Source organism: Globicephala melas, chromosome 18 (genome assembly GCF_963455315.2).
Source record: "Globicephala melas chromosome 18, mGloMel1.2, whole genome shotgun sequence".
Classification (NCBI taxonomy): domain Eukaryota; kingdom Metazoa; phylum Chordata; class Mammalia; order Artiodactyla; family Delphinidae; genus Globicephala; species Globicephala melas.
Genome location: NC_083331.1, coordinates 67481511 through 67505831, shown reverse-complemented (window position 1 = coordinate 67505831; position 24321 = coordinate 67481511). Strand labels below are relative to the sequence as shown.

Sequence of the window (24321 nt, the reverse complement as noted above, 5' to 3'; positions counted from 1 at the left end):
CAGGTGAGCTAATCATTGGGACGACCTCAAACACAGGCTATTCATGGGACTTCCCTGGTGGTGCAGTGGTTGAGAATCCGCCTGCCAATGCTGGGGACACGGGTTCGAGCCCCGGTCCAGGAAGATCCCACGTGCCGTGGAGCAACCAAGTCTGTGCACCACAACTACTGAGCCTGTGCTCTGGAGCCCACGAGCCACAATTACTGAGCCCGCGTGCCACAATTGCTGAGCCTGCGTGCCGCAACTACTGAAGCCTGCACACGTAGAGCCCGTGCTCCACAACAAGAGAAGCCACCACAATGAGAAGCCAGCGCGCTGCAACTAGAGAAAGCCTGCGCTCAGCAGTGAAGACCCAACGCAGCCAAAAATAAATAAATAATCTAAAAAAAAACCCAAAACGACATGCTATTTAGATAGTTGTTTATTTTAGAGGGGGAACTGAGGGCTGCCTGGGGCAGAGGTGAAACGGGACCCCTTGTGCAGAGCTGTTCGTCTCTGACTCCAGTGTTCCCACCTATTCAGAGAAACCAAGGCCCTGCGGGTAACTATCCATCGTTTCTTAAGCATATCCATTCCAGGAGTTCCGCTGCTGACCTCAGGCGGCTTGTCCATGTATTCTTTGCAGCCGCATCGAGTACCCTTTCAGAAAGGAGTTCTCGTAAACATAGTTTTCTGCATCACATTGGATTTCCAGTGATGCAGACACTGGTGCCCCAAGCCCTTGGCCAGCTGCCGTCTGCTCCCTTCATGCAACTCTGCCCAGCTATTCGGAACTGCCCGCTGCTTCCTGAACTCACCCTGCTCAGAGGGGATCAACCAGGCCCTGGAAGAGACTCCAGCAACTTCCTATTCATGACTTTGTGTTTTCTTTACCCCCTTCCCTCTTCGATTGTACAGATTTCAGGCCCCCACAAAATCTGGTTCCATCCGTGAGTGCACTCCCTGCCTTCTCCATTTTCTCTGCCAGGAGCCCCCAGTCCACTCTGAATCCTGGCTGACTCGTTCAGCTCTTACACTCAGCTCTAACCGCCTCCTTTAGGAAGCACCCGCGTTGTTGGGCCCCTTTGCACACTGAGTGCCTGTGCTATGCCAGGTGCTGTTCAGGGGCTGGACAAAGCAGAAATAATATAGACACAGTAAATAAAATAGAACTCTTTGCCCTCATGGAGCTTGTAATCTAACTGGAGTGGGAGGGAGAGGGGAGTCAGGTTCATTCTAGTGGGTCAGGTGCCACTCCTGGGTTCCCACTGCTGTCATTCTTCTCGGGACTGTTCACACATCCGCCTTCCCTCTGGAATTGTGAGCTTTCTTGGGTGGGGGCTGTGTGTCCTTTTTATCTCAGTGTCCCAAAGACCTGGCACAAGGCGCATGGATAGGCTCAGTGAAAATCTGTGGAGAGAAGGAACATGTAACTGCTAATAGCATTTGCACATGAGGAAGGGGGGCAGCTGCTAATTTCCTGCACCCACCCTAATTATAGGAAGCTGAGGACTTTTCCTTCAAAGCTGACAACTTCAAGAAGTTCCCGGTGCGAGTATAGAGTGAGTGAGAGTTGTGTGCAAGACGGTAGTGCAGAAAGGCTCGGGGGCCACGCTGATTAACATCTGGCTGCAGAAGCCCTCTCCTCCTTCCTGCAGGCCGTGTCGTCCCCCTCTCCCCAGCGACAGTGCTGGGGTCCTGTTGGCAATGTTGAGAAGTGCACCATTTTGAAAATGGACTCAGTTCCGTGAGGGATTTTTATCTCAGCTGGTCGAGTGGCTTTTATAGCTCTGCAGATAAATCAAGGAAGTCCTAAATTCTTTATAAGCAGAAGCGATGCATTTCTCATTGCTTAAAATAGGGTGCTCCAGGAGCTGCCATTTCCTCAGTTTGCTATTTCAAGAAGTGGCATTCAGGGTTTCAGCTCGTGTTAACATTTAATTACCAGGCGCACAAAGGCAAGAAATGACTAGAAAGTGCACTGGAAGCTATCATGTCAGAGGGAAGAGCAGTAGAATCAGAAAGCCTTTTTGTGTAGCTCTTCCCATGGTTTTTGAGGCTTCATACATGTTTGGCCAACACTGAACTCATTTGTGGGTTGATGCTCTCCGGTTCTGCTGGATTCCAGGGGAATCTCATTTTCTTGGCGCTCAGAAGATCCCCTGGCTTCTGATGGCCTGTGGATCTGGAATTTCAATCTGCGTGGTTGTTGAACAGCCAGACGCAGAGCAGCAAATGCTGTAGGAAGGGCTGAGTTCAGAGAGGCTCAGAGGGAGATGGACGGGAGGGCACGTGGATCACGCCCTTTGGCGCCCGTGAGAGCCACGTGATCACTGGAGGCTCGCCTGCTGCCCACTGCTTTGACCAGCAGATGGGGACTGGTGGCCTTGGTGTCAGTGGCTTACCTGTGCCCATGATGTCCCTTGAGGTGGAGATGCTTCTCCCCACCGTCTGGTCACATGGCCCTGGCCTCAGGCTGTTCCTGTGAGTCTCTTCCAAGGAAGCCAAGGCTTTGATTCTTTGATAGAAAACCGTGTGTGGGCCCCAGTGACTCTGCTCCATCTTCTGCCCTGCGGAAGCACCACACAACCCTCGATGAGCAGCGTCCCTTGGGATTTACCCCCCCCCTTCTCTCCTCCTCAGTGTAGATCCTGCTGATCTCATGGAGCTGCCCTCGTGGCGGGTGGGTCTAAAGTGCTTCCCGACCCCCAACTGTTCTCAGCCCTTCCTGACACGAACCTCATCAATACTCAGTTCAGTTTATAACGTAAGCGTCTATTCGGGTTTTCTTTGGGCTCAGTCCCTGAATTCCACTGTCACCTCTATTTATTATTATATATTAATAGTTTCCTCTGCATTCGGCCTTCTGTTTTTCCTTTTTTTGTGAGAGTCCCTGCCACTGTTGTCTGTTTAATATGTTCCTTGGAGGATAGAGGAAAGTTTTTGTAAACAGATTGGTGAAGTTGAATGTATGTGTAGCACCCACTCAAAAACAAACAAAAAACTAAGATTACTGTCATGCAAGCAACATATTTAATAATAATAATAATGGTTACATTTATTGTGTGCCTACTGTTTGCCAGGCTGTGTCGAACATTAACTCAGTGAGGCCCAATAACAACCTCACGTAACTGCACAGCTCAGCTTTCTTAAGCACTGTACTGTAGACTGCCTTCAACTCGATCAATATCTGTGTGGCATATATGGCCCTATCAGGGCAGATCCAGGTTTTCTGAGCAATGAAGCTTAGAATTTTGGGGACTTTTAAGAAAAATAATTAGAAGTTTTAAATATAAAATTTATAAATACAAAATTTGGCCTGGAAGTGAATGTTTTAGAATTTGAGTTTAGAATAATTTAGAATTTGAAAAGAAGTCACAACAAATTACAAAATTTAAAAAGCCAAATTATCAACATCGGAAATACAGGAAAACACATTTTTATCAATGAGTCTCTTGGCACACCTCAGTAATAACTTTCTTCCTGGCATTTTTTGGCTTCATTCTCCTGTTACCTCTCATATGATCATGATTTTGTATCATCATTCTGTGTGGCAAGAATAGGTTGTTCAGTCTTTCCTGTAGCAAGGTTAGTTGAACTTTGTATTTTATTAATCATAGCTTAGAAAAGTTTCTTCTAGCTCTGCAACATTTGGTAACATCACATAAGCTTTTAGGATTGGATAAACCTCTGTTAGGTTTCTTCTGTACAGGAGCTGTGTGATTTGGGGGCATTCTCAGTTTGCGCAATGACTAATCTCAAGCACCTCCTACCATTTCTGGCCCAAGCACCTTGGGATGTACCTATATTGCAGTATGGCCCCTGTGTTGCACCTCATATCGATTTGCCTATATGACACTGGGGGACCGACATAGTGGGCCATGTTCCTGTAAATCTTCCTACACCAGGATGCCAAGCAGCAATTGAACTCAACAGGGACGTACGTGTATGGGGCCTGGAGAGGGGTCTGTGCAAGTGAGGGGCATTCAGCTGTCTTAATGACAGTCAATGTGTCTCTGGATCCTGGGCTAGATGCTGCGGGAGCACAGAGATAAGGAGGCCCGGCCCTGTCCCAAGGCACTAATAGTGGAGGAGATGAGCTGTCCATGGGTCATTTCAATGCAGGGCAGAAGGAACTGCACCCTAGGACTGCTACTAACCCAGATGCAGTGGTCAGAGACGGGACAGGCTGCCTTTTAATGGGTTGAGGTGGTGCCCCAGTTATATGGCCATGCACTGCATGCCCTGGGGCCAGAGCAACTACGCTTTAACTTTTTCGGCATCTCTGCCTCTGTCAGATTTGTTTCTTTAGAGGAAGGATTCTGCTGCTAAAATAAAACATCTTTGGACCTCTGCCTGAAGGGCTGTAGGACTCTGACAGGTGTATAGGCGTGGGGAATGACAGGAGCAGGCTTGTCAGAGACAGTGAACCACACTGCTTGTGTCATGGGCGCGCGGGGCTGGAGATGTGACTGGAACCTGTGCACCTGCTTGCCCAAGGAGGGCTGTGCCATCACGTTAAGGAGTTCAAAACCTTGCCCACCTGAAGAATTCTCATTCTTCCCTCAGCACTCGTGAAGCAGCACTTCCTTGGTGAAGTGAGGAAACTTTGCAGCCGTGGACAGTAATTGACACCACCTCCCGCCCTAGCTCTGCATTAACGTCTGCCCGCACCTCTCACTATACTGAATTAGGTGTTTACGAGCCTGCCTGTCCCACTAGTCCAGGGTTTCTGTGACTCGGTCCCATGGCTATTCTCCAGGGAGGGACAACCCTCCCCCCAAAACTGGGTATAAAATGTAGAAAGTAATGTGTATATACATTTCTGGGGGGAGGGGCCCCATGGTCTCAAAGGGGTCTGTAACCCAAGGAGGTTAGGGAGCTCAACACTGGACTTGTTCCTTGTTCATCCCTAAATTTACAAATTCCAGCACAGTTCCTGGGTCATCATGATAGACCAGGGGTTCTTCAGAATCCCTTGGAGAGCTTGTTCAAGCATGGTCCCCATTCCTGGAGTTTCTGATTCAGGCTTGGGATGGGGCCTCAGAATGTACATCTGTGTGAGCTTCCCAAGTGATGCTGGAGGTGCTGTTCCCGGGCCCCCACTTTGAGAACCGCTGTTGTAGACTGTTGTGGACTGAAAGTACCACAGTCCTCGCCCTGTCTGACTTCACAGTAACCGAGAACTGAATGTTCATAGATAAGGACTTTTAACCTCCAAACGGGGGAGAAAGCTGAGGGACTCATGTGTAGATTGAGCTACATTTTCTACACACTGTAAATGCACAGTACATGCACTGTACATGTTCTCAATGTCCTAGACTCGGGAGCTGGCCGAGCCCCATCATGCCTAGGGAGACACAGTGTCCTGGGATATTGAAAATTCAAACTGGTAAATGTGCAGGGTTCCGGAATCTGGTAGTTCCGATGGCCTAGGAGCCGTTCTAGGAGTATTGACCCTTCATCAATTTGGGTAATTCTGGACTCAGATTTTTTTTCGTTTGAAGATAAAAAATCAAGAACTTGTATGTAAATTATCTCAATAGAAAAGAAAAAAAGTAGCTCTTTGTATAATCAGGACTCATAAGATGGCTGCTCTCTTGCTGTCTTGTACATCCCCTGCCTGACCCTGCCCTGTGTCACCCTTACTTTATGCACGTGATTGCCTCCCTCTCCTAAGTTGACGGTTTAGTCAGTAACTACCAGTGTGATTGGTCCGAGAGTGACTGTTCTAGCCCTGGGACTAGACCAGCTCCAGTATGTTTGGTCATCAACAGGAAACCGCGGCCCTCACTACGGTTGCTAGCCCAAAGAGCTGCAGGGAGATGTGTTCCAGCAGTGCCCCTGGCAACCGAGGAGCCTTCTGATGTCATGTCCCCATAACTGATAGCATCCTCCTCCTCTGTGTAGCGAAGATTGCTGTCGTGTCCTACCTGCCGTGAGCTGTACATGGTCAGCTGTTGCTCTGGGACTTCGGCCTCTGGCTTGTAGGATTCCCTGTTCAGTAAATCGTTGATGTCTATGTCGCCGACTCCAGGTTCTTCCTCTGGCCTCATGGCCGGGCAGTTGCAAGGATTGCAGGACTCTGGGGTGCAGCCCAACACTCTTGGAGTTATGTCACCAGGAGAAGCATTGAACTTAGGTGTGTTGAGATGGCTTTAAAGCCAAGGCCATGTGCCAGCTCTGTGCTAATAAAACCTCTTTCTTCTGAACCAGGACTAGGGGACTGGCAGTCTGATAATTAACCTAATTTCACTTTGCTGTTAGTGTACATTCCTGTTAGCAGTGATGCTGCAGGCCAGTTTCCTACACTAGTGGGCTGTCCCCCACACTTGTGACCAGCTGGAAAAGCTTAGTGGAGCTGAAGAACACTGAACAGCTGTAACCAGTGAATCATCAGTTTAAAGAAAGAGTGGAAAATAGGCGATTGTGCTCTTGACCCACAGTTTGGTAGATAGGTCCGCCTCAAGCCTCCCAAGCCCCTCTCTTCTGTCATTTCTTTCTGTCTTCTTTATCTTGCCCTTATGTTTCCTCCATCCCTGCATCTTCTACCTCTGCCACGCCTAGGTGTCTGTTACTTTTGTCTCTTTCTCTCCCCCATCTCCTTCTTGTCTCTTTTCTTTTCTGTCTTCACCAGTCAGTCTCCCTTCTCAGCCTTTCTCCTCGGATAGTTTCTTTCTTTCTTCCTCCTAAAATCCACATGTAGAATCCACATTGTGCCAGTTATTCGTGTTTGAAGCAAGAGCTTTTTGCCTTGTTCTTAACTTAGGTAGCAGGTGAGTTGCTCTCCATTGGCCCCTTTTCCTTGGAGTCAGCGGTCCTGTCGGGGGCCGTGCTCCCTGCAGCTGCCGAAGACCTCTGCCCAGTCAGGTCTCCAGGAGTCACTTCGTTGAGCAACTTAAGGATTTGCACAAGTTTCAAATCTTCCCAGTCCTGGAGTCCCGAAGACCAGAGAAGATGTGTTATTCTTCTCTGAGATTTCCTGTATTTCTCATTCTTCCCTGAGATTTCCCTTATGCCATTCTTCTGTGGGCTTTCCTGGTTAACATGCATCATCAGTCTTTAACAGAAACGCTGGCTTATAAACTCTCCACAGACGTGCCATAGTTGAGCATTGGTGAGCACAGACCCTTAACAAGGAAGCCTGGAGAAGGAAGGGTTCTGACTGATAGAAAACTGGGTTCTAGTCCCGTCTGCCGGCTACTTGGGACGCTCAGGCAATCAGCTCAATTTGTGATCCTCAGTTTCCAGCCTCAGTCAAATGGAGTGATGTTTCCATGCCTACCTTTTAGTGGCGTTAAAAGATAAACTGAGGCATATTAAACATTTCAAGAGTTTATTTGAGCAAAAATCGATTCAAATTGGGCAACACCCAATTCCCAGTGGTTGGGAACACTCTGATGATAGGAGCTGGCAAGAGATTTACATAAAGAAAAGTGCAGAAGCAAAGAAAGGAATAATTGATTGGCACTAGCGTGAAGCCTAGTTGGCTGTGCTGGGTTGTCCTTAGTGTTTTGATTTCATTAACCTTGAGGCATTTACAGGCTTACATTTCAGTTTGCTTACATAGACTGCCACCTCAGACTGATGGCCTCCTTGTCTAGTTAATTTAACAGTGGATTAAGTGTGATCATCTGTGTGAAAACACCTCAAAAATTAACAGTGGCCCACAAAAGCAAGGTAATCCTAATACCTACAATGTTACATAAAATACTGCCAAGATACCTTCAGGGGAAAACAGTAGTTTATCTAATTAACAAAAGCGTTATTTGGTATGCTAAATAGCAAAACTGATTTATGAATATGTTAGTTGTTTTCATTTACTAAACATTTAAGAAATCCAAGTTCAGTCAAATGGTGAGAAGTGTCATTAAATGCACTTAAGAAGCTGTAAACATTGTCTGTATCAGTCCAGACGCAGAAAACACATCAGTTGATTGAACATGGAAAATTAATATAGAGAATTATTAAATTGGTAAAAGGGGATCAACTACTAGGGAGTAAGGGTAACTCTAAAGCATGGATCAGCAAACTATGGCCCGTGGGCCAAATCTGGCTGTTGTACTGCCCCTCCCCCTGCCGTGCCAGTTTTATTGAGATGTTGACGTACACCACTGGGTTGCCTGTTTTTGTAAATAGAGTTTGATTGTAACACTGCTGTGCCCATTTGTTGACTGTGGCTCCTTTTGCTCTGCAACAGCAGAGTTTACTAGTTATGACAGAAACTGTAAGTTAGCCAAAATATTTGCTCTCCGGCTCTTCACAGAAAACATTTGCCAACCCCTGCTCTAAGAATACAAGCCTAGTCTATCCAGGGAGCAGAGACCCAAGGAAAGCACAAACTGGGAAGAGCCCCCTAACCCCCGCCTGCCCCACCCCACCCCCCAAACCTGCACCCAAGGCTAAGATTCAGGCCTAGGTGGAGGGAGTGTGGCCCTGGTCTCTGGACAGTGGAGAAGTCAGTCTGCTGAGGATCTGCGGGCTAGAGGCTGGGAACCACCTGCTGGGGTGCCTGTGCAACTTCAGGAGGGTGTGCGCCACTGGGTCTCTCCCGGAAAGCCCCCAGTGGCTGCTGGGCTATAGGAACAAAGCAAAAAACCCAAAAACCAAGGAACAATTCCAGAACACTGGAGCCTGAGAAAAGCCCCTTTCTAAGCAGTGTCCCCACAGCACCCTCTGCTAACCAGGGCTAACACTGCGGCAGTTTTCTGAGAAAGCAGTCTGACCTTACCCTGTGGCCTGGAGGGAGTGGAGCTGATGATCTGTTCTGAGGGGCTGGAAGGGGAGGTACCCAGCTGAGGATTCCCTTGGGCCAGCTAGTGCCTGTGGAGGTGCCCAGGGCTGCAAAACTAGGTCACCCGCTCTGGGCTTCGCTGGCTGCAGTCATGTGCTGGACACATACAGGGCAGGGGGGGAGCACAGTGTCTGTTCCATCCTGCAGTCTTTCTCCTTCTGACCTCCTTGTAATGGAAGTTTAGCTGTCAGAATCCTGAGCTCTGTCACTGTAGAAAGCTCTGTGCCTTTTTGGATTTTATCAGGAATATAGTCCTGGTTCCTAAAGAAAATGTTACTGATTGTGACATTGATCCATTTTGCCAACAAGCACCTGTAGATTGATTACTATATACAACATAACAAAATAAAATAAAGGAAGAAATGATTTAAGTTGACTTAAAATATTTTGGAGAATACTTTTATTTTGTGTCAGTTCTTACTTAAAAATAATTACTTGTGTAAATCTTTTATTTGGCCTCTTTTGAATGTAAAAACATTTTAACATTACAAATATTTTAGAGGAAGAAATTACCTACACTTTCACAAGATAGCTTTAATTTTTTTGATTGTGTATATATATTTTCAATCTCCGTCCATAAACATGTACTGTTACCCAATTATAATAATTGTGCACATGTCTGAGCACTGTGTTTTTTCCTCAGCATATCATGACGTCATGTAGAGTCTACCTAAATCAAGTAATTGAAGTTAAATATGAACATTTTATTCTTATATTAGGCAGAGCAAGCTGACTGCTTCATTAAGAAACTTGAGAACCTCATTGGCATAACACAGTAGATGCTTTAGTTCTTGTTCTCAGGCTATCTCAGTGCCTGTTTCAAGCAGACAGCCTTCAGCAAGGTGATTCAGGATCCAAACTCCTTTCGTCTTGGGGCTTCACCCTTTCCTCAGGCCTCCTGAGTCCACTGCTGGATCCTGTGCATGCTGCTGGCAGAGGGGAATAGGGAGAGAACAGGGGAGAGAGGCCATCTCAGCTAGCTTGGGCAGCTGTAATATCAATAGAGTGGGGCTTAAACAACAGATATTTATTTCTCATAGTTCTGGAGACTGAAAAGTCTAAGATCAAGGCACTGGCAGATTCAGTGTTTGGTGAGGGTCCACTTCCTGGTTCATGGATGCTGTCTTCTTGCTGTGCGCTTGCATGGTGGAAGGGACGAGAGAGCTCTTGGAGGTCTCTCTTATAAGGACACTAATCCCATTCATGAGGGTTTCACCCTCATTACCTGATCACCTCCCCAAAGCCTCATTTCCTAATCCCATTATTTTTCAGGATTGGGTTTCAACATATGAGTTTTCAGGGCACAAGCATTCAGTCTATAGCAGAGGCTTTTATGAGCCAGGCTTGGCAGCGACCACATCCCTTCCACTGACACGCTGTTGGCCAGAAGACAGTCACATGACCACACTAACCATGGGGAGGCTGGGAAATGTAGTCCAGTTCTATTTGGAAGGAAAAGAGACAGATTTGGGGAACACAAAGAAGTCTCAGTTACAATTCCTAATTTAGATGGCACATACCCGATGTCTTTATTAAATTTATTATCTGTATATGAATTGTCATTTTAATATATAGAGCATTTGTTGAAATTGTGTTATCAGATGTTTTTTATTAATAGTTTCAAAAATAATCTCGCAGTAATGAATTTATTGATATAATGAATTTACTTCTGATAAGTGTGTGTGTGCGCGCGCGCACACGCGCACGTGTGCCTTTTTAAGCACTTGGCATACTGTGCTATAGTTAGTTGAATATATATCTTTATCCTTGACTTAGCCCAGTTAGTGCCTTGCATGTGGGAAGTGATCACTGAACACTGTGGCAATGACTAAAACTAGCTGAGATTTTTACTGAGAATAAGTTTGGAAATAGCTAGAAAAGGCATATTCTCTCTTTTCTTTCCCAGTTGCTCGTTGCCTCTTTCTTTGGATTAGTGCATTCCAGGGATGATCATCCCTACCCCCTGGGGGTCACCCACAAGCCCTGGTTTAAGTACTTTTTTCCCTTGCTTGCCTGATTTTGGTCCAGCTCACATTTCTCTATGTTTAGGTGTTATATATGTAAGTGTATAGATAGTTCAGGTTAGACAGGGATATTTTGAGACTCAGAGATGAGTTCCATAGAGTTTTATATAAAATAGTGAGCTCTGGGGATTGCTTTAAGCCTAGGGCCAAGAAGAGATGGTCACGGCTGGAGCTGGTGGCCTTCATTGCCAGACCATGGCTGGACCTCCAAGCAGGGCAGTTCTGGCAAAGCTTAAGGCTTAGAAGGGGACTGACCTAGCCAGGGGTGACCCAAGACGTGACTGGAAGTTCCACCAGACTCCATAGCCTCCTTTGTGTTTAAATAACCAAACAAGCATGAGGACCATGAAGTGTTTTCTTTCCTTTGAAGACAACTTGTTTCTCTTGTTTCAGATTCTTCCTGATAGCAAAACTGATACACTCTCATTGTAGAAAAGTTGGAAAGTACAAAAACATGTAGAGTAGGATGTATGAAGTTCTTTAGTCTTAAGAAGTTACTTTTATCTTATGAGAGTGTTCCAATTGCTTATCTTTTCACCTTCTAGGCCAAACCAAAGCTGATTGAGCCACTCGACTATGAAAATGTCATCGTCCAGAAGAAGACACAGATCCTGAACGACTGTTTAAGGGAGATGCTGCTCTTCCCTTATGATGACTTTCAGGTAGGTAACTTCTAAGTGTGTGTAAATAGAGCCGTGTGGAATTATATTTGCATATATATGTGTATATATGTGTGTGTATGTGTGTACACACGCAGATCTGAATATATGTTACATATGTATACATATATGTATGTATGTACATGCAAATACATGCGTACACATATGCATAAACACGCATACGTATATGACACAAATATTTTTTCAAGTGGGTATCTTTTATCTTGAATAGAAGTGCTATACTCTGGGCTAATTCTGTAGACACAAGTGTCTCCTATGTCTTAGGAAATTTGTTTGAAGAGGTGTTTAGGGGTTTTGCCAAGTGCCTTAGAGTCTTAAGGATGGGATTTGCTCGGAAGCAGTGGAGGATTTTGCCATGCATCCATTTAGAATGTCACTTTGGGAGACTGCCTTGAGAGAGGCCCTGAACTGTGTGTGGGCTCATAGAGAAGGGTTTGGGGGTTCTGACATCGAGGAATGTCCTAACATTTACCTCACTGATGCAGTGACAGGTGCTGTTCCTGGGAGCTCAGTAGCTGCCAGCAGAGGACTCAGCCCAGCTTCTGCTGTGAGCTGCTCTAGATTGTTGCTTGAAGCCTTTCAGACTATGGCCTGTGGCTGAGTGACCCACAAGAGCTTTGAGCCACTGAGGAGTGATAGAACCCCAGTACCGTTAGATGCCTGGCAACCTGGAGTCATCTTTGTCTACTGGAGATTCCAGTTATTGCCCTTGATCTCCTGGGACTTACTCTTGGCACTTCCTTCTTCTCTACCTGATGCTGTTACCATCCAAGACCTGTCTTTTGTGAATTAAACTGCCTTATTTTTTTTTTTAAAGCTTCCTTGATTCTTTGTTGTTTAATTTTAAAAACTAGTACATACTTGTAACAAACAAACAGGCACTATTGAAACGCTTGACATTAAAAGCCTCCCCTACCACCTTCTTTTTAATCCCACTCCCCAGAACATAACCTGTTATATATACAGTTCTTTACGTACCAAATTGTCTTTAGAAATTTCCATGTTAATAACAATTGTTAAATTACATTCCTTGAAGTTTTTTTTTTTCCCACCAAATTTAAAAGCTTCCAGTTTACAACAAAGGTGAGAATTTTCACAAATGTTCACTTTTTCTAACTGTGGGTAAAATGATTATTCTTCAGTTCTTTCCTGAAAAATAAGGAATGCCACGGAAATGAAATTGACTATTAGTGGGATGCTGCTGCCAAAGTACGTTCTGCTCATAAATGGTTTCAGATCACGCCCCCAAATATGATGCCTTGAAAACTTCATTACAAGAGTAGATTACCTAGCTAAGGGATGAATAAATGGAAACCTCAGAATGATGCCTTTTGTTAGCATCATTTGTTAGCATGAGAAGTTAAATTAGATGATTACAAATTATACTCCATGTTGACGTATTTTTCCTGTCGTGTGCTCTGAGGAAGCTAAAGGTTGAACCTCAAGTTTCTCTGAGCGTGAAGTATGTATTCTTCTTGGTATCAGTTAGAGCAACAAAGTTATTTCGAGTTTTGCAGCCTGGAATGCAAAATTGTATTTGCAAACCTGAGATAAAACTGCTTAAGAAGCAAACAAACCACATAAATAATATACACTTAATTTAATTTCATCTTTTATCTCACAGACAAGGAACCTGGATGTTTAAGCATTTGTAGAAACAGATGATTGAAACTTTGAGAAAAACTCCTTTGTCCCTTTTGCCTATAACAACTTCTCTGGGGATACCAGACACAAATATTCTAGGAACGGCAGAGAACTCACTGACATTCTGCTGGCCAAGATTGAATGAACAGTGTTAAGTTCTGCTTGGGGGAAGTTTTTTCAAAGATTAAGGAGCTTGAATTTCAGCTTTCATCCCCATCACAGTAATTGTGATGGGGCACAGTGAAGTTTGGATAGTTTTTTTTTTCTAGGAGACTCCTGTATTCTAATCCAGTAAGGTTATATGCTTTCTTGCTAAATTGTCTTGATGATTTTAATAACTGTCTAGTTAGTGGAATGAGCCAAATGTCTTAGTGATGTCACAGATTCCTTCTGTCTGTCCCTGCATTTTTAGGCAGAATGGGAGCAGAATTATTATTGTATTATTAGAGGCAGAGGGAACAGATTAGATCAGGGGAAAGTATTTTACTTCGTATGGAAAAATGGTAGCAAGTTGGTTAGGAAGTGGGTCAGATAGTGAGCAAAATGCATAGTGGGGTTGATTTGCAATACTATATTTACTAGTTAAACAATATTAGTTACCTTTTAGGATAATAGAATTTGGTGTGAAGTCCTGCCAACTATATTCAAAATGACAATTTACTAAACTATAGGTGTGCATAGTGATGATAACATTTGTACAGGTCGCAAGTAGACCCATGTTGGTATTGGTCAGCCCCTAAGAACGTCTGAGTTCTCTGAAAATGAGCCTTATGGAGATAAGGTTTGTTGTTGGGTGTACTTGTCTAAGGTGGGAGAAGAGTGTTTAAAAGAAAAAAACCCGAGAGACAGAGTCAATGTGAATTTTAAAAAGGCAAAAGGACAGTTCTCAGCTGTCAGAATATTTATGAAGTGAAGTTTTATCTGCCAAGATTGGGGTAGGAATACCGTGGCTCATATAGACTACGCTTGCTTTTTTTTTCAGAATCAGACCCTGGCGCTTTGGGGTCGTTCTGTTCTGTCTCTACCCTGGCTTTATGGTTCTCCTTCCCGGCAATATCATCTCTTCTTTCCCATCCTTCTAGAACCTTCTCACCCTTTGAGGCCACTTCAAATCCCCTGTCTTTTGAAGTTGTTCAAATCCACAGTAATTTTTTCCCCATTCTCTTAGTTCCTCTAATACTTACTGTCTACATTGTTACATGAATACCTGAGTGCGTTGTCTAGAGCTTTTCAGTAATGGCTTCTCACGCTTTTTGTGTTCAGGTGTCCCCACCCGTGCTGTGGCCCTGAGGACGGGGCTGTGCTGGTGCCTCTGTCACCTCCCTCCCCACCCATCCACCTCCACATCCACATGACCTCTGTACACTGGATGCCAGGCTTGGGTGCTTCTGGCTTCATATAAAATCTGTAAAGTTATTATGAACATTAATTAGTTAGTTTTCTTTGATTCATGAAGGGACTATGAATACCAGTGAGCACATGTGGAAATGCCAGTGACTAGAATTGTAAAACTTTTTGCTGCGCCAATGATTTGGTCTGGTGGAAAATTAGGTAATTTTTGAAATAAAAATAAAATGGGGGCTTCCCTGATGGCGCAGTGGTTGAGAGTCCGCCTGCCGATGCAGGGGACACGGGTTCGTGCCCCAGTCCGGGAAGATCCCACATGCCGCGGAGCAGCTGGGCCCGTGAGCCGTGGCCGCTGAGCCTGCGCGTCCGGAGCCTGTGCTCCGCAACGGGAGAGGCCACAACAGTGAGAGGCCCGCGTACCGCAAAAAAATAAAAGTAAAAAAATAAAATGGAAGCGAAACAGAGTCATAAAAGAAGCACACTTTCTGGTGACTAATGGACCTTTATTGTTCTTAAAGTTTTGTGGCCTCTTCAAGTTTACTTGGCAAAACTCTGAGAACTTACTTTTCCGTGGGTAAATAATAGGTAAACTTTAACAGGCAATTAGACAGAGATGAGAACCTTTAAGATTAAAATGTTTTAGATCAAGGAAGGTAAGTTGAGGGACTTCCCTGGTGGTCCAGTGGTTAAGACTCTGCACTTCCAATGCAGGGGGCATGGGTTCGATCCCTGGTTGGGGAACTGAGATCCCACATGCTGTGTGGTGAGGCCAAAAAAAAAAGAAAAAAGAAAGGTAAGTTGACTTATTGCTTAAGAAATGACAGATCTAAGCATAACTGTAAATAATGCCCAGGGCTCCTCCCTTTCCTGTCAGAGACACAGAATTCCATGTGAGTCTGGCCGTTGATTTCCAATCAAGGTTCTCCTCCTTCAGGTGGAAGCCTTTTACTGGATGATACTGTTGGTGGTGACATTCTTAACTGCTGGCATCAATCCACTGACTCTATAGCTGGCTTTTGAGCTCCTTGTATCCTGGCTTGTTACACAGCTTACTAATGTTTGTGCAATTTTATAAAGTGATAGAATATGGAAAAGGTAGTAAACAGTAAAAAAAGGACGTCGGGAGGCAATTTATGGATACCATTTATATTTCACAAACATTAGACTTTGGTGTCTGATATAAACTAACAAGGCATAGAGTTTGTATGAAAGAAATAAAGAGAGAATGTCATATTCCACTTCTGGGGATATACCCAAAAGAATTGAAAGCAGAGACTCAAAGAGATACTTGTACATCCATGTTCCTAATGGGATTATTCACAATAGCCCAAAGGAAGAAAAAACTCAAGTGTCCATCAATGGGCAAATGGATAAACAAATTGTGTATATGCACAATGGAATATTATTCAGCCTTAAAAAGGAAGGAAGTTCTGATACATGCTGCAACATGGATGAACTTGGAGGACATTACGCTAATTGAAATGAGTCAGAAAAGGACAAATATTGTACATGGATGAACTTGGAGGACATTACGCTAATTGAAATGAGTCAAAAAAGGACACTGCGCTAATTGAAATGAGTCAAAAAAGGACAAATATTGTATCCCACTTGCATGAGATACCTAGAATAGTCAAATTTATCCAGACAGAAAGTGGAATGGTGGTTGCCAGGAGATGGAGGAGGGGGGATGGAGAGTTAATTATTTAATGGCTACAGATTTCAGTTTTGCAAGATGAAAAGAGTTCTATGCATGGATGGTGGTGACAGCTGTACAGTAATGAGGATATTCTTAACGCTACTGAATTGTACTCTTAACAGTGGTTGACATGTACGTTTTATGTTGTGGACATTATACCACAATGAAGAAAAAAGAGCAGGATGTTACGGGTTTTCTGTGCTGTACAGACGTGAAATTGTTGTCTTCCTGGAAGTTGTGTGAGAAGTCAGGGCAAGGAGTGTCTCTCAGGTGTTCTTGCTATTGACATTTCATGGTGTATCATCAATGTCAAATCTCTTTAGCAAGAGAATTTAAAAGATGGGAAAATTATTAATAATTGGCAACTCTAGAAATTTTCACTTTTGGAAAAGTTTAGATACAGGAGAATCCTAGAGTGTTCTCAGCATTGTATCGAAAAATGTGGTCAATCCATTTCCCTTTAAATAACATCCTGATTTTTATTTTTCTTCTGTTTCTTTTCCTCTTCTGCTTACATGAGACTGATAATGATCTACAAACCACTGACCTGAAAAGGAAACCAGGCCCCACTACTTACAAAGGGGCTGGAAGTCCCTCATCTCATTTCCCATCTGTCCTTTTGAAAAGAAAGAATTTTTTTTTTCCACAGTGTTTTGTCCTTGCTGTTTATTATATGCTGCCAAAAAATAATCTCAATACTTTGTTTTGGGCTTTTTATTGGAAAGTGTTCTTTTGATAAAGTTCCTCAAAATTTTTATCGGTCTGCATTCAGTGGCCAACAATGTCAGTTTCTGTGAACATTGTGGGTTTTGGGTTATTAGTTCATGTCTAGGATTGAACCTACCTGAAAAATCTGGATAAATAATGCTTCCAAATTGACGTTGTCCAGACCTTCAGGAGATGAGGATTTTAATTCCAGGTCAAGAATTCTGCCTTTTACAGAAAACAGTGACAGGTCATTTTTTTTTTTTTTTTATCATCAAGTATGTCTTAAAAAGAAAAGCTTATTTTTTGGATAGCACTGATCAGCTGAGTTGAAGAGTGTGTTTATTTAGCATATAGTTTAGAGTTATACTCTTTGTGCAAAGAGCTCAGACAGGGTTCCTGCTTTCGAATTGCTCAAAACTTAGGAGAGAAGATATTAAATTAATATTAATAATAAGAAGGAGAATGTGACCACTGTCATGACAAATTGAATCCCATGGGAATTTATTCTTGGAACATTGAGATAGTGGGGCGTCCAGGTGCTGAGCCCTTAAAGTGGTTGGAAATGCAGAAGTCCAGCCTAAGAGAGAAGCCAGGGTTATCAATCTGGGCTCACCCGCAGAAATGTGAGACAGCGGCCACAGGGACCGAGAGCATGAGAGTGCCCTCCAGGGGACTGAGTCTTGGGGAACACCTTCATCTAGGAGGAAGCGGGGGTGGGAATCAGATACAGAAAGTGGGAAAAGGACCAGGAAACTGTGGGGCCCTGGAAGGGAGTGAGAGGCGTTTTGAAGAAGGCAGGCAAAAAGAGCAGACCGTCATGCGCTCCTGCTACTGGCGTGGGAGAATGGTCCTCGGAGTTGATAGCTAGGGCATCATTGCCTGTGATGGTCGTTTCTTGCGAGGGCTGAAGAAGCGAGTGCATGGGGCACAGAGGTTAGCGTTAAATGGTAGCAGAGAGAAGGGATCATCGTAAGTCAGAGCAATAACAGGAGGTTTTATCAGGACTGAGAGAATGAGCTAGGAAGGGAAGTCCAGGAATGAGGAAGAGATTGAAGATGCAAGCTCTGGGGGTGAGTTTTGAAGCAAGGCTCTTTAGGAGGCCCTGTGGGGATGGAATGAAGGGTCTCTGCAGGAAGAGTTCAGGAAGGAGAGAGAGTTCTGTCTCTGAATGGGAAGGAGAGGATTGGGTATTTGAGAAATTTAGAGGCGGATTGGGCTGAGGGAGCTAATGTCAGGTTGGCCCAGGTGAAGAGCAGCCTGGGGGCGAGTCAGGAGGGTTTGGAAAGCAGGCTACGGGGCTTGGGATGGGGAGGGCGTAACAGTAAGAGTCATCAGTCAGTACCCCTACTGCTGTAACTGTGGCCACCGCCCTCATCCCTTCTTACCTTGGTTAATCCTATCAGGTCTTCCAGATCCTATCCTTGCCCTTCCTCCTGTCTATGCTAACAGAGTAGCCAGAGTGATCTTTTAAAAACTAAGTTTCAAGGTAGGTCCGATGACCTCACCCAGGGAAGTCTTACTGTGGCCGTGCTCTTGTCCACCGCACCTCTCTGACCAGTCGCTTTCCCATTCTCTGCTGCAGCCATACTGGCCTCTGTGGGGCTCCTCTGTCACTCCAGGCAGCCTCCTGCCCCAGGGCCTCTTCTCAGGCTGTTCCTCTTTCCAGAGAGTTCTTTATCCAGCTCTCACTCACTCACTGCAGGCCTTTCTCCAGTTCTTACTTCTCCGTGAGGCCCTTGCCTGCTGCCATGCCCTTCACCCTCTTGGCGTTCCAGGTCCTCTTTACCTTGCTCTGTTTTCTTTCTTCCTCAGCATATTACTTACCTGCTTCTAAGATACTCACATGTTTGTTGTTTATTCATGTGAACCCCGTGAGGGTGGGGATCTCAGTCGTATTCACTGATGTTTCCCGAGCACACAGGACACATGGCACAGAGTAGGAATTCAAGAAGTGCTCATTGAATGGAAGAAGTGAGTGAGAGAAAGAGAGAGTGAGAATGTATGAATCACCAACCAAGAGCGGGCTCCTTCCACCTAAGATTTTGATGAAATCAGCCTTGTTGGGAATGTTAACAGCTTAAGAACAGAGAAAAGAAAACAAAGGATGGGGGTTAAGATGGCAAAGGGGTGGGCGTGGAGCTGCAGGACCCAAAAACGCGGAAGCTGAGTCCTCAGGACTCTCGGCTGCTGGGGAGTGTTCAGAGGTGGATGTTGGATGGGGAGGAGAAGACACGGGAGGACCCTGAGGATGAACAAGCTGAAGTGCCTGGTGCAGGGGAGCTGGAGGGATGGAAGGTGGCGCTGGGAGAAGGGACGTTGCTGTGTTTGTCATCCCACAGGTGGAGTGCTGGGTAGGCAGCGTGGAGTGTGGGTGACTGTGGAGGGCCCACAGGAAAGGTGAACTGACATGTGTGAGCACTGAATAATTGTTGGATAGAAATTCAGAAGATTAATAGACGTGAAAATGTTCAGCCCAACTACCAGGTCTAATGAATTTAAATGATATATAAAATCAAACTGAAATAAGAAGTAAGTTATGGGTATAGCTCCTCAAATGACTATTTTGAACATTTAATGTAAGCTCGACATGGATCCTTAGGCCCTTGGAAGGTATATATTGTAACCTTTCTTGTTAGAAATGCAGCAGGAAAAGAAGTGATTTAGGAACCTTGGTCATTATTATTACCTTGACTGTTACATTTGTTCCTTAATTTGTTAAAACCTTTGTGTTCAGCTCACCCACTTTAAAGGAATATCAGCCTTGGAAGTATGCCAATTCAGTGTTCCTTTGGTGACGGGGAAAATTGCTTTTGAAAATCAGCTTCTATATCAGATTCTCAATCAGAAAATACAGAAATATATTGAAGAACCATAATTAACTTTGATTTGTGCCATCCTTTCTAAATGAAGGTAGCAGCCTTGTAGGGTAGGAGGACAGTCTGGCCATAACCAGTGAGGTTCAGCTGATGTGATACCCAGGTGGGTACTCTGGTCTTCCTCACTGCCCACGGGTGTACCTCTGGGTCCCTGTGCTCTGTGCAAGCAGAGGAGGCCCGTTCTTCAGTGGAGGGTGGCCCATGCCATGCTCCATGGGATGCAACTCTAGGGGACATGATTGATGCGCGTTCTTTGTTCTCCTAGGGAGCTGGGGCGTTCATACAGAATGCGGTGTGATGGTGCGCCAGCAGCTGGGCACCTCAGGGAGCTGTGGTGCCTTTTGTGAACACCATTAGAGGAAAAACTTGTCAGGTTGATTTCTATGTTTACTAGCACTTTAGACATTTTCTTCATTTTTCCTCAAGACAGCCGGGTGAGGGAAGTAGTTCTTCCCCCCCTCCCCCACCATACCGGCAATGTATGACATGATTTTTGTTAGAAACACCATGTAGTGCTTAGGAAAACTTATGATCGAGTGGGGAGTTAAGATTACCTACATAAATAACTAGATGAAATAAAACACACACACACAAAATATTACCTTCATAAGTGAATCTAAGATTTTATTCTCTTCTCAGGTAGAATAAAAGATACTGGATGAGTCTAGTAGTCCATTACTGTATGCATGTTTTCCCCATATCAGGTCACATTTTCTTTCCTTCCTCCCTCCCTCCCGTCTGTCTCACTCACTCTCTTTCTTTCTTTTTCAAATTTTCTTTGCTTTTTAAAAATAACGTTTGCTCACATTTTAAATAGGTCAGAGAGACCAGTGAAGGTTCTACAGTGAGTGGAATTGGGTAAGCACAGACCTCATGTGTAACCAGTGACGGGTAGAAGGACACTTTTATCTATGTGATTCATGTATATGTCTTAGGTTATTAAACACTACTCACAGGCATTGACAGAGGAAGATTTGAGCCAAGATGAAATCTTAAGACAGTGCAAGCAGTGGAGATTTATTTATACCGTATCTCTAGCATTCACTGAAAATCATTCTTTATTATGGTTATTTGTAACTATAAGACTTTATTATTTTCTCCCCAAATAGAAAATAAAACCTCTGTGAGAGTGGCAAACCATAGTTGTTGTTTTTTTATTATAAACCATAGCTTTTTGAAAATTCGCCTTTGCATTTGTGATGTTCCTACAACAGTGCTTAATTCGTGGTAAGCATTTAATATGTTTTGAGTAAATGGATGGATTTGAGATCTCGGCACCAGCTGCCTTTGTGGTCGTAAGGGCACAGCTCAAGGTGGTGGGTCAAGGGAGTAGAAGAGAGGCAGACATGTTTGCATGCAAAAACAAAACTCAGAAGTCCTTCAAGAAAAAGAAAAGCTGGGTTTTGGCCTCAGAATCATCAGATGCCATTTAACATATTACTAGGCACACACTCGTGGTTCCTACAACCTGAATGGGTCCTGCTGTGTCCATACCTCTGCCTTTTCCTACCAGGGTTGCCTAGCAGAACCTGGGCCCTGCCGAGTGTCCTGTGTGGGTTTGATGGACCTTGCATCAGCAGCACCCTTGAGTGTGTGCCTGAGATCCAGTGAGGATAAATTAAGGGAGTTCCGTGAAGTCCCCTGATGTCAGAAGTCCTCCAATCAGGACTTCCCCATCTGCTTAGCATTTTATCCGCAAAGCATAACCTCTGCTCCACTGCGTGTAAGATAGGACTTTGCCTGGCGTCCCAGGCTTTGAAGGGCTGCTCTGAGCAGACCGTCCTGGCGGTGCTGGTAAATGCGCAGAGGGGCTTGTGTGAAATTATCCTTGATGCACGAGCGAGGCCTTACGTGTGAATGAAGGCGTGTGCCTCCCTAAGGCAAGTCCTGAAAGGAAACTTCATTGGGATATTGGAAGTATATAAATAATGGACATGTTTTAACGTGAAGCATATTCACTACGCTAGGTATTCGCACAAAGGTATGGTGTTTTTAACAACTAAAATTGCATTCTAAAGAAGACATAGGGAACCATATACAGACAACTAGAAAATGAAAGAAGCTACACTTGCCTACCCCTTCCTCAAGGCTCTGTTACCGAATAGAATGGTAGTTGTTCTAGACAATAGGGTAGTGGCAAGACCTGAGATGTAGTCATCTGGGTCTAGATTTTAGCCCCAGGTCTGTCTGTCACTAATCTGGGTATTTCAGTAAGCCGTAAACCTTCCTAAAATTCACCTTTCCTTTTTTTTTTTTTTTTTAAATGATGCTCCCATGTAAATTCACCTTTCTTAACCTGTAATTCAGGGATAACATTTGCCCTAAAATTGGGGTTCTCATTAGATGTGTGAGAATCCAAAGAGATACCACCATTCAAGGAAGCTCTTTGTACACCCTGGCTGATGCCCGCCAGGCAGCAGGGAGGGAGCTGAGTGCCCAGGATGCTTAGTGGAGTCGCCTTCCTCTCCTCTAGGTAACATCGTTTTCTTTTTGAGGTTGGCAGTTTTTAGTTGTAAAGTCATATGATGTGGAGCAGGCTGAGCCCCTTACTCATGGGGAAGCTGGACCTGCCACGTGTCCACTCAGGTGGCTGCAAGGCCTCTCCTGGTTTTCTGGGTAGCCAGCCCCGTCCTCACTTCTGCAGTGATACTTAAGTGATTAGAGGGATTTCCCTGCTGGCGCAGCGGTTAAGAATCCACCTGCCAATTCCGGGGACATGAGTTTGAGCCCTGGTCTGGGAAGATCCCACATGCCACGGAGCAGCTAAGCCCGTGTGCCACAACTACTGAGCCTGTGCTCTAGAGCCCACGAGCCACAACTACTGAGCCCACGTGCCACAACTACTGAAGGCTGTGTGCCTAGAGCCCGTGCTCCACAACAAGAGAAGCCACCGCAACGAGAAGCCCGCGCACTGTGACGAAGAGTAGCCCCCGCTCGCTGCAACTAGAGAAAGCCCGCGCGCAGCAACGAAGACCCAACGCAGCCAAAAATAAATAAATTTATTTAAAAAAAAAAAAGAAACCAGCTTCTCTGTAATACCAAACACCCCCCGCCCCCCAATTGATGAGTCTGGTCATTAAGGGTTTTGAACATTTAACTTATTTAGTTATAATTTACTGCATTTGACCAAGCTGTTATGTAATACATAATTTGGGGGGTTTTCAAGGTAGCAGAGTGAAATTTTTATGACTATCAAAGGTCTACTGACATTTATAAATGTACATATATGACACTTTAGGAAACAGGACACTATGCAGTGACAGAGCTACCTGATGTCTCACCAGTTGCTAAGACACTGTCTCATTCGGAGCCCCAAGTGATTCCATTTAAAAGTCCCGACTGCCCATTCATTCAGACATTCAGGTTAGGCCAGACGTTATGTAAGGGTGTTGGAGAAGCAAAGATGACTAGCACAGTCTGAGGTTCTTGAGTCTGGTGGGCGATGCAGCAAGGTTTCTGAGTAATTTCCACAGAACTGCGTGTGTGCCATGTGCTGCAGGAGGTGGGAGTGAGCAGCCCTGCAGCCAGGCGCAGGGGCTGCTACGTTAGGGAGTCAGAAGTAGCCCGCGTGCTGGAGGGTCAGAGACGGGCAGGAGAGGAGTCCAGAGAAGTCAGTACCATGGGTCACCAAAGGTCAGGTCATGCTGAGGAGTCTGGACTTTATTCTCATGGCAGTGGTGGTGGGGGTCCTTGAAAGGATTCAAGCTGAGGCATGACGCTATTGATAAGAGTTTCAGAAAGATGACTGGCAGCTGTGCAGAGGGCTGGTTGAGGGAAGGCAGACATCCCCGTCAGGGAGGGTGCCACACTGAGGTTCACACAAGAGCCCCCTAAATCGGTGCGTTGTCATGGGGATGTACAGCAAGGAAAGTCCTTGACGGCACAGGGTGATGCTGTTGAGGGAAGAGAGAGAGACAGTTAAAGATGGAAACCTGGGCACCGGGCAGGGACTAGTGAAGAGGAGCTGTCAGAGAGAGGCAGAGAGATGTCCGTTTCTCTGCCCATATTAGGCTCCGTCCTTGTAATGTTTTAGTTTCTCGGGAGTTGTTTTTTATTAAGTCCCTCCAGAAACCTAAGTGGACATCTTTCTCTGGACCCTTGTCTTGTCCCCTGCCCTGTTTGTTTCTTGATTATTAGTGCATTAAACATTGAGAATCCTCAGGAAACCGCTTCCCTGGAAATGGACTTGTCTGACCTTCATGGAACACTGTGGGTCTGATCTCTGCAGTGAGATGCGGGGAACGCCCTGTGTGGATTTCAGTTTCCAGCCTAGCTTGGAACTGAATCCTCTCAAAAGCTAGTCATCTGCTCTGAAACAAATGCATCTGCCAGATATTTGGAAAGGTTCCATTACTGCTGTGCTCAGTAAGTTGCAGCTAAGTTCCCAGCCTTGTCTAAAGTGAGGTTTAATACTGTGCAGGATACAAAACGTTTAATGTACGGACATACATCCAAGGGGGTATTTCCAGCAGATTCAGAGGGACCTAGAGACAGAGGGAGGAGGTGTTGAGAGCTGTCTCTCTAGCAGGGAGCAGTTGAAAATCCACTTGGTGCAGTTGAGCACAATAAAAAT

The 24321-nt window shown here is 44.9% G+C and overlaps 1 protein-coding gene across 32 annotated transcripts in view; it reads left to right on the top strand.

Annotated features, from left to right (window-relative positions):
- DOCK9 (dedicator of cytokinesis 9) overlaps positions 1-24321 on the top strand; it is a 283582-nt gene that overhangs the window by 119752 nt on the left and 139509 nt on the right. For all 32 annotated transcript variants that reach the window (XM_060288099.2, XM_060288103.2, XM_030856827.3 and 29 more), the window contains exon 2: positions 11343-11459. In XM_060288099.2, the coding sequence (XP_060144082.1) occupies positions 11343-11459 (117 nt within the window). The remainder of the gene's footprint in view (positions 1-11342; positions 11460-24321) is intronic.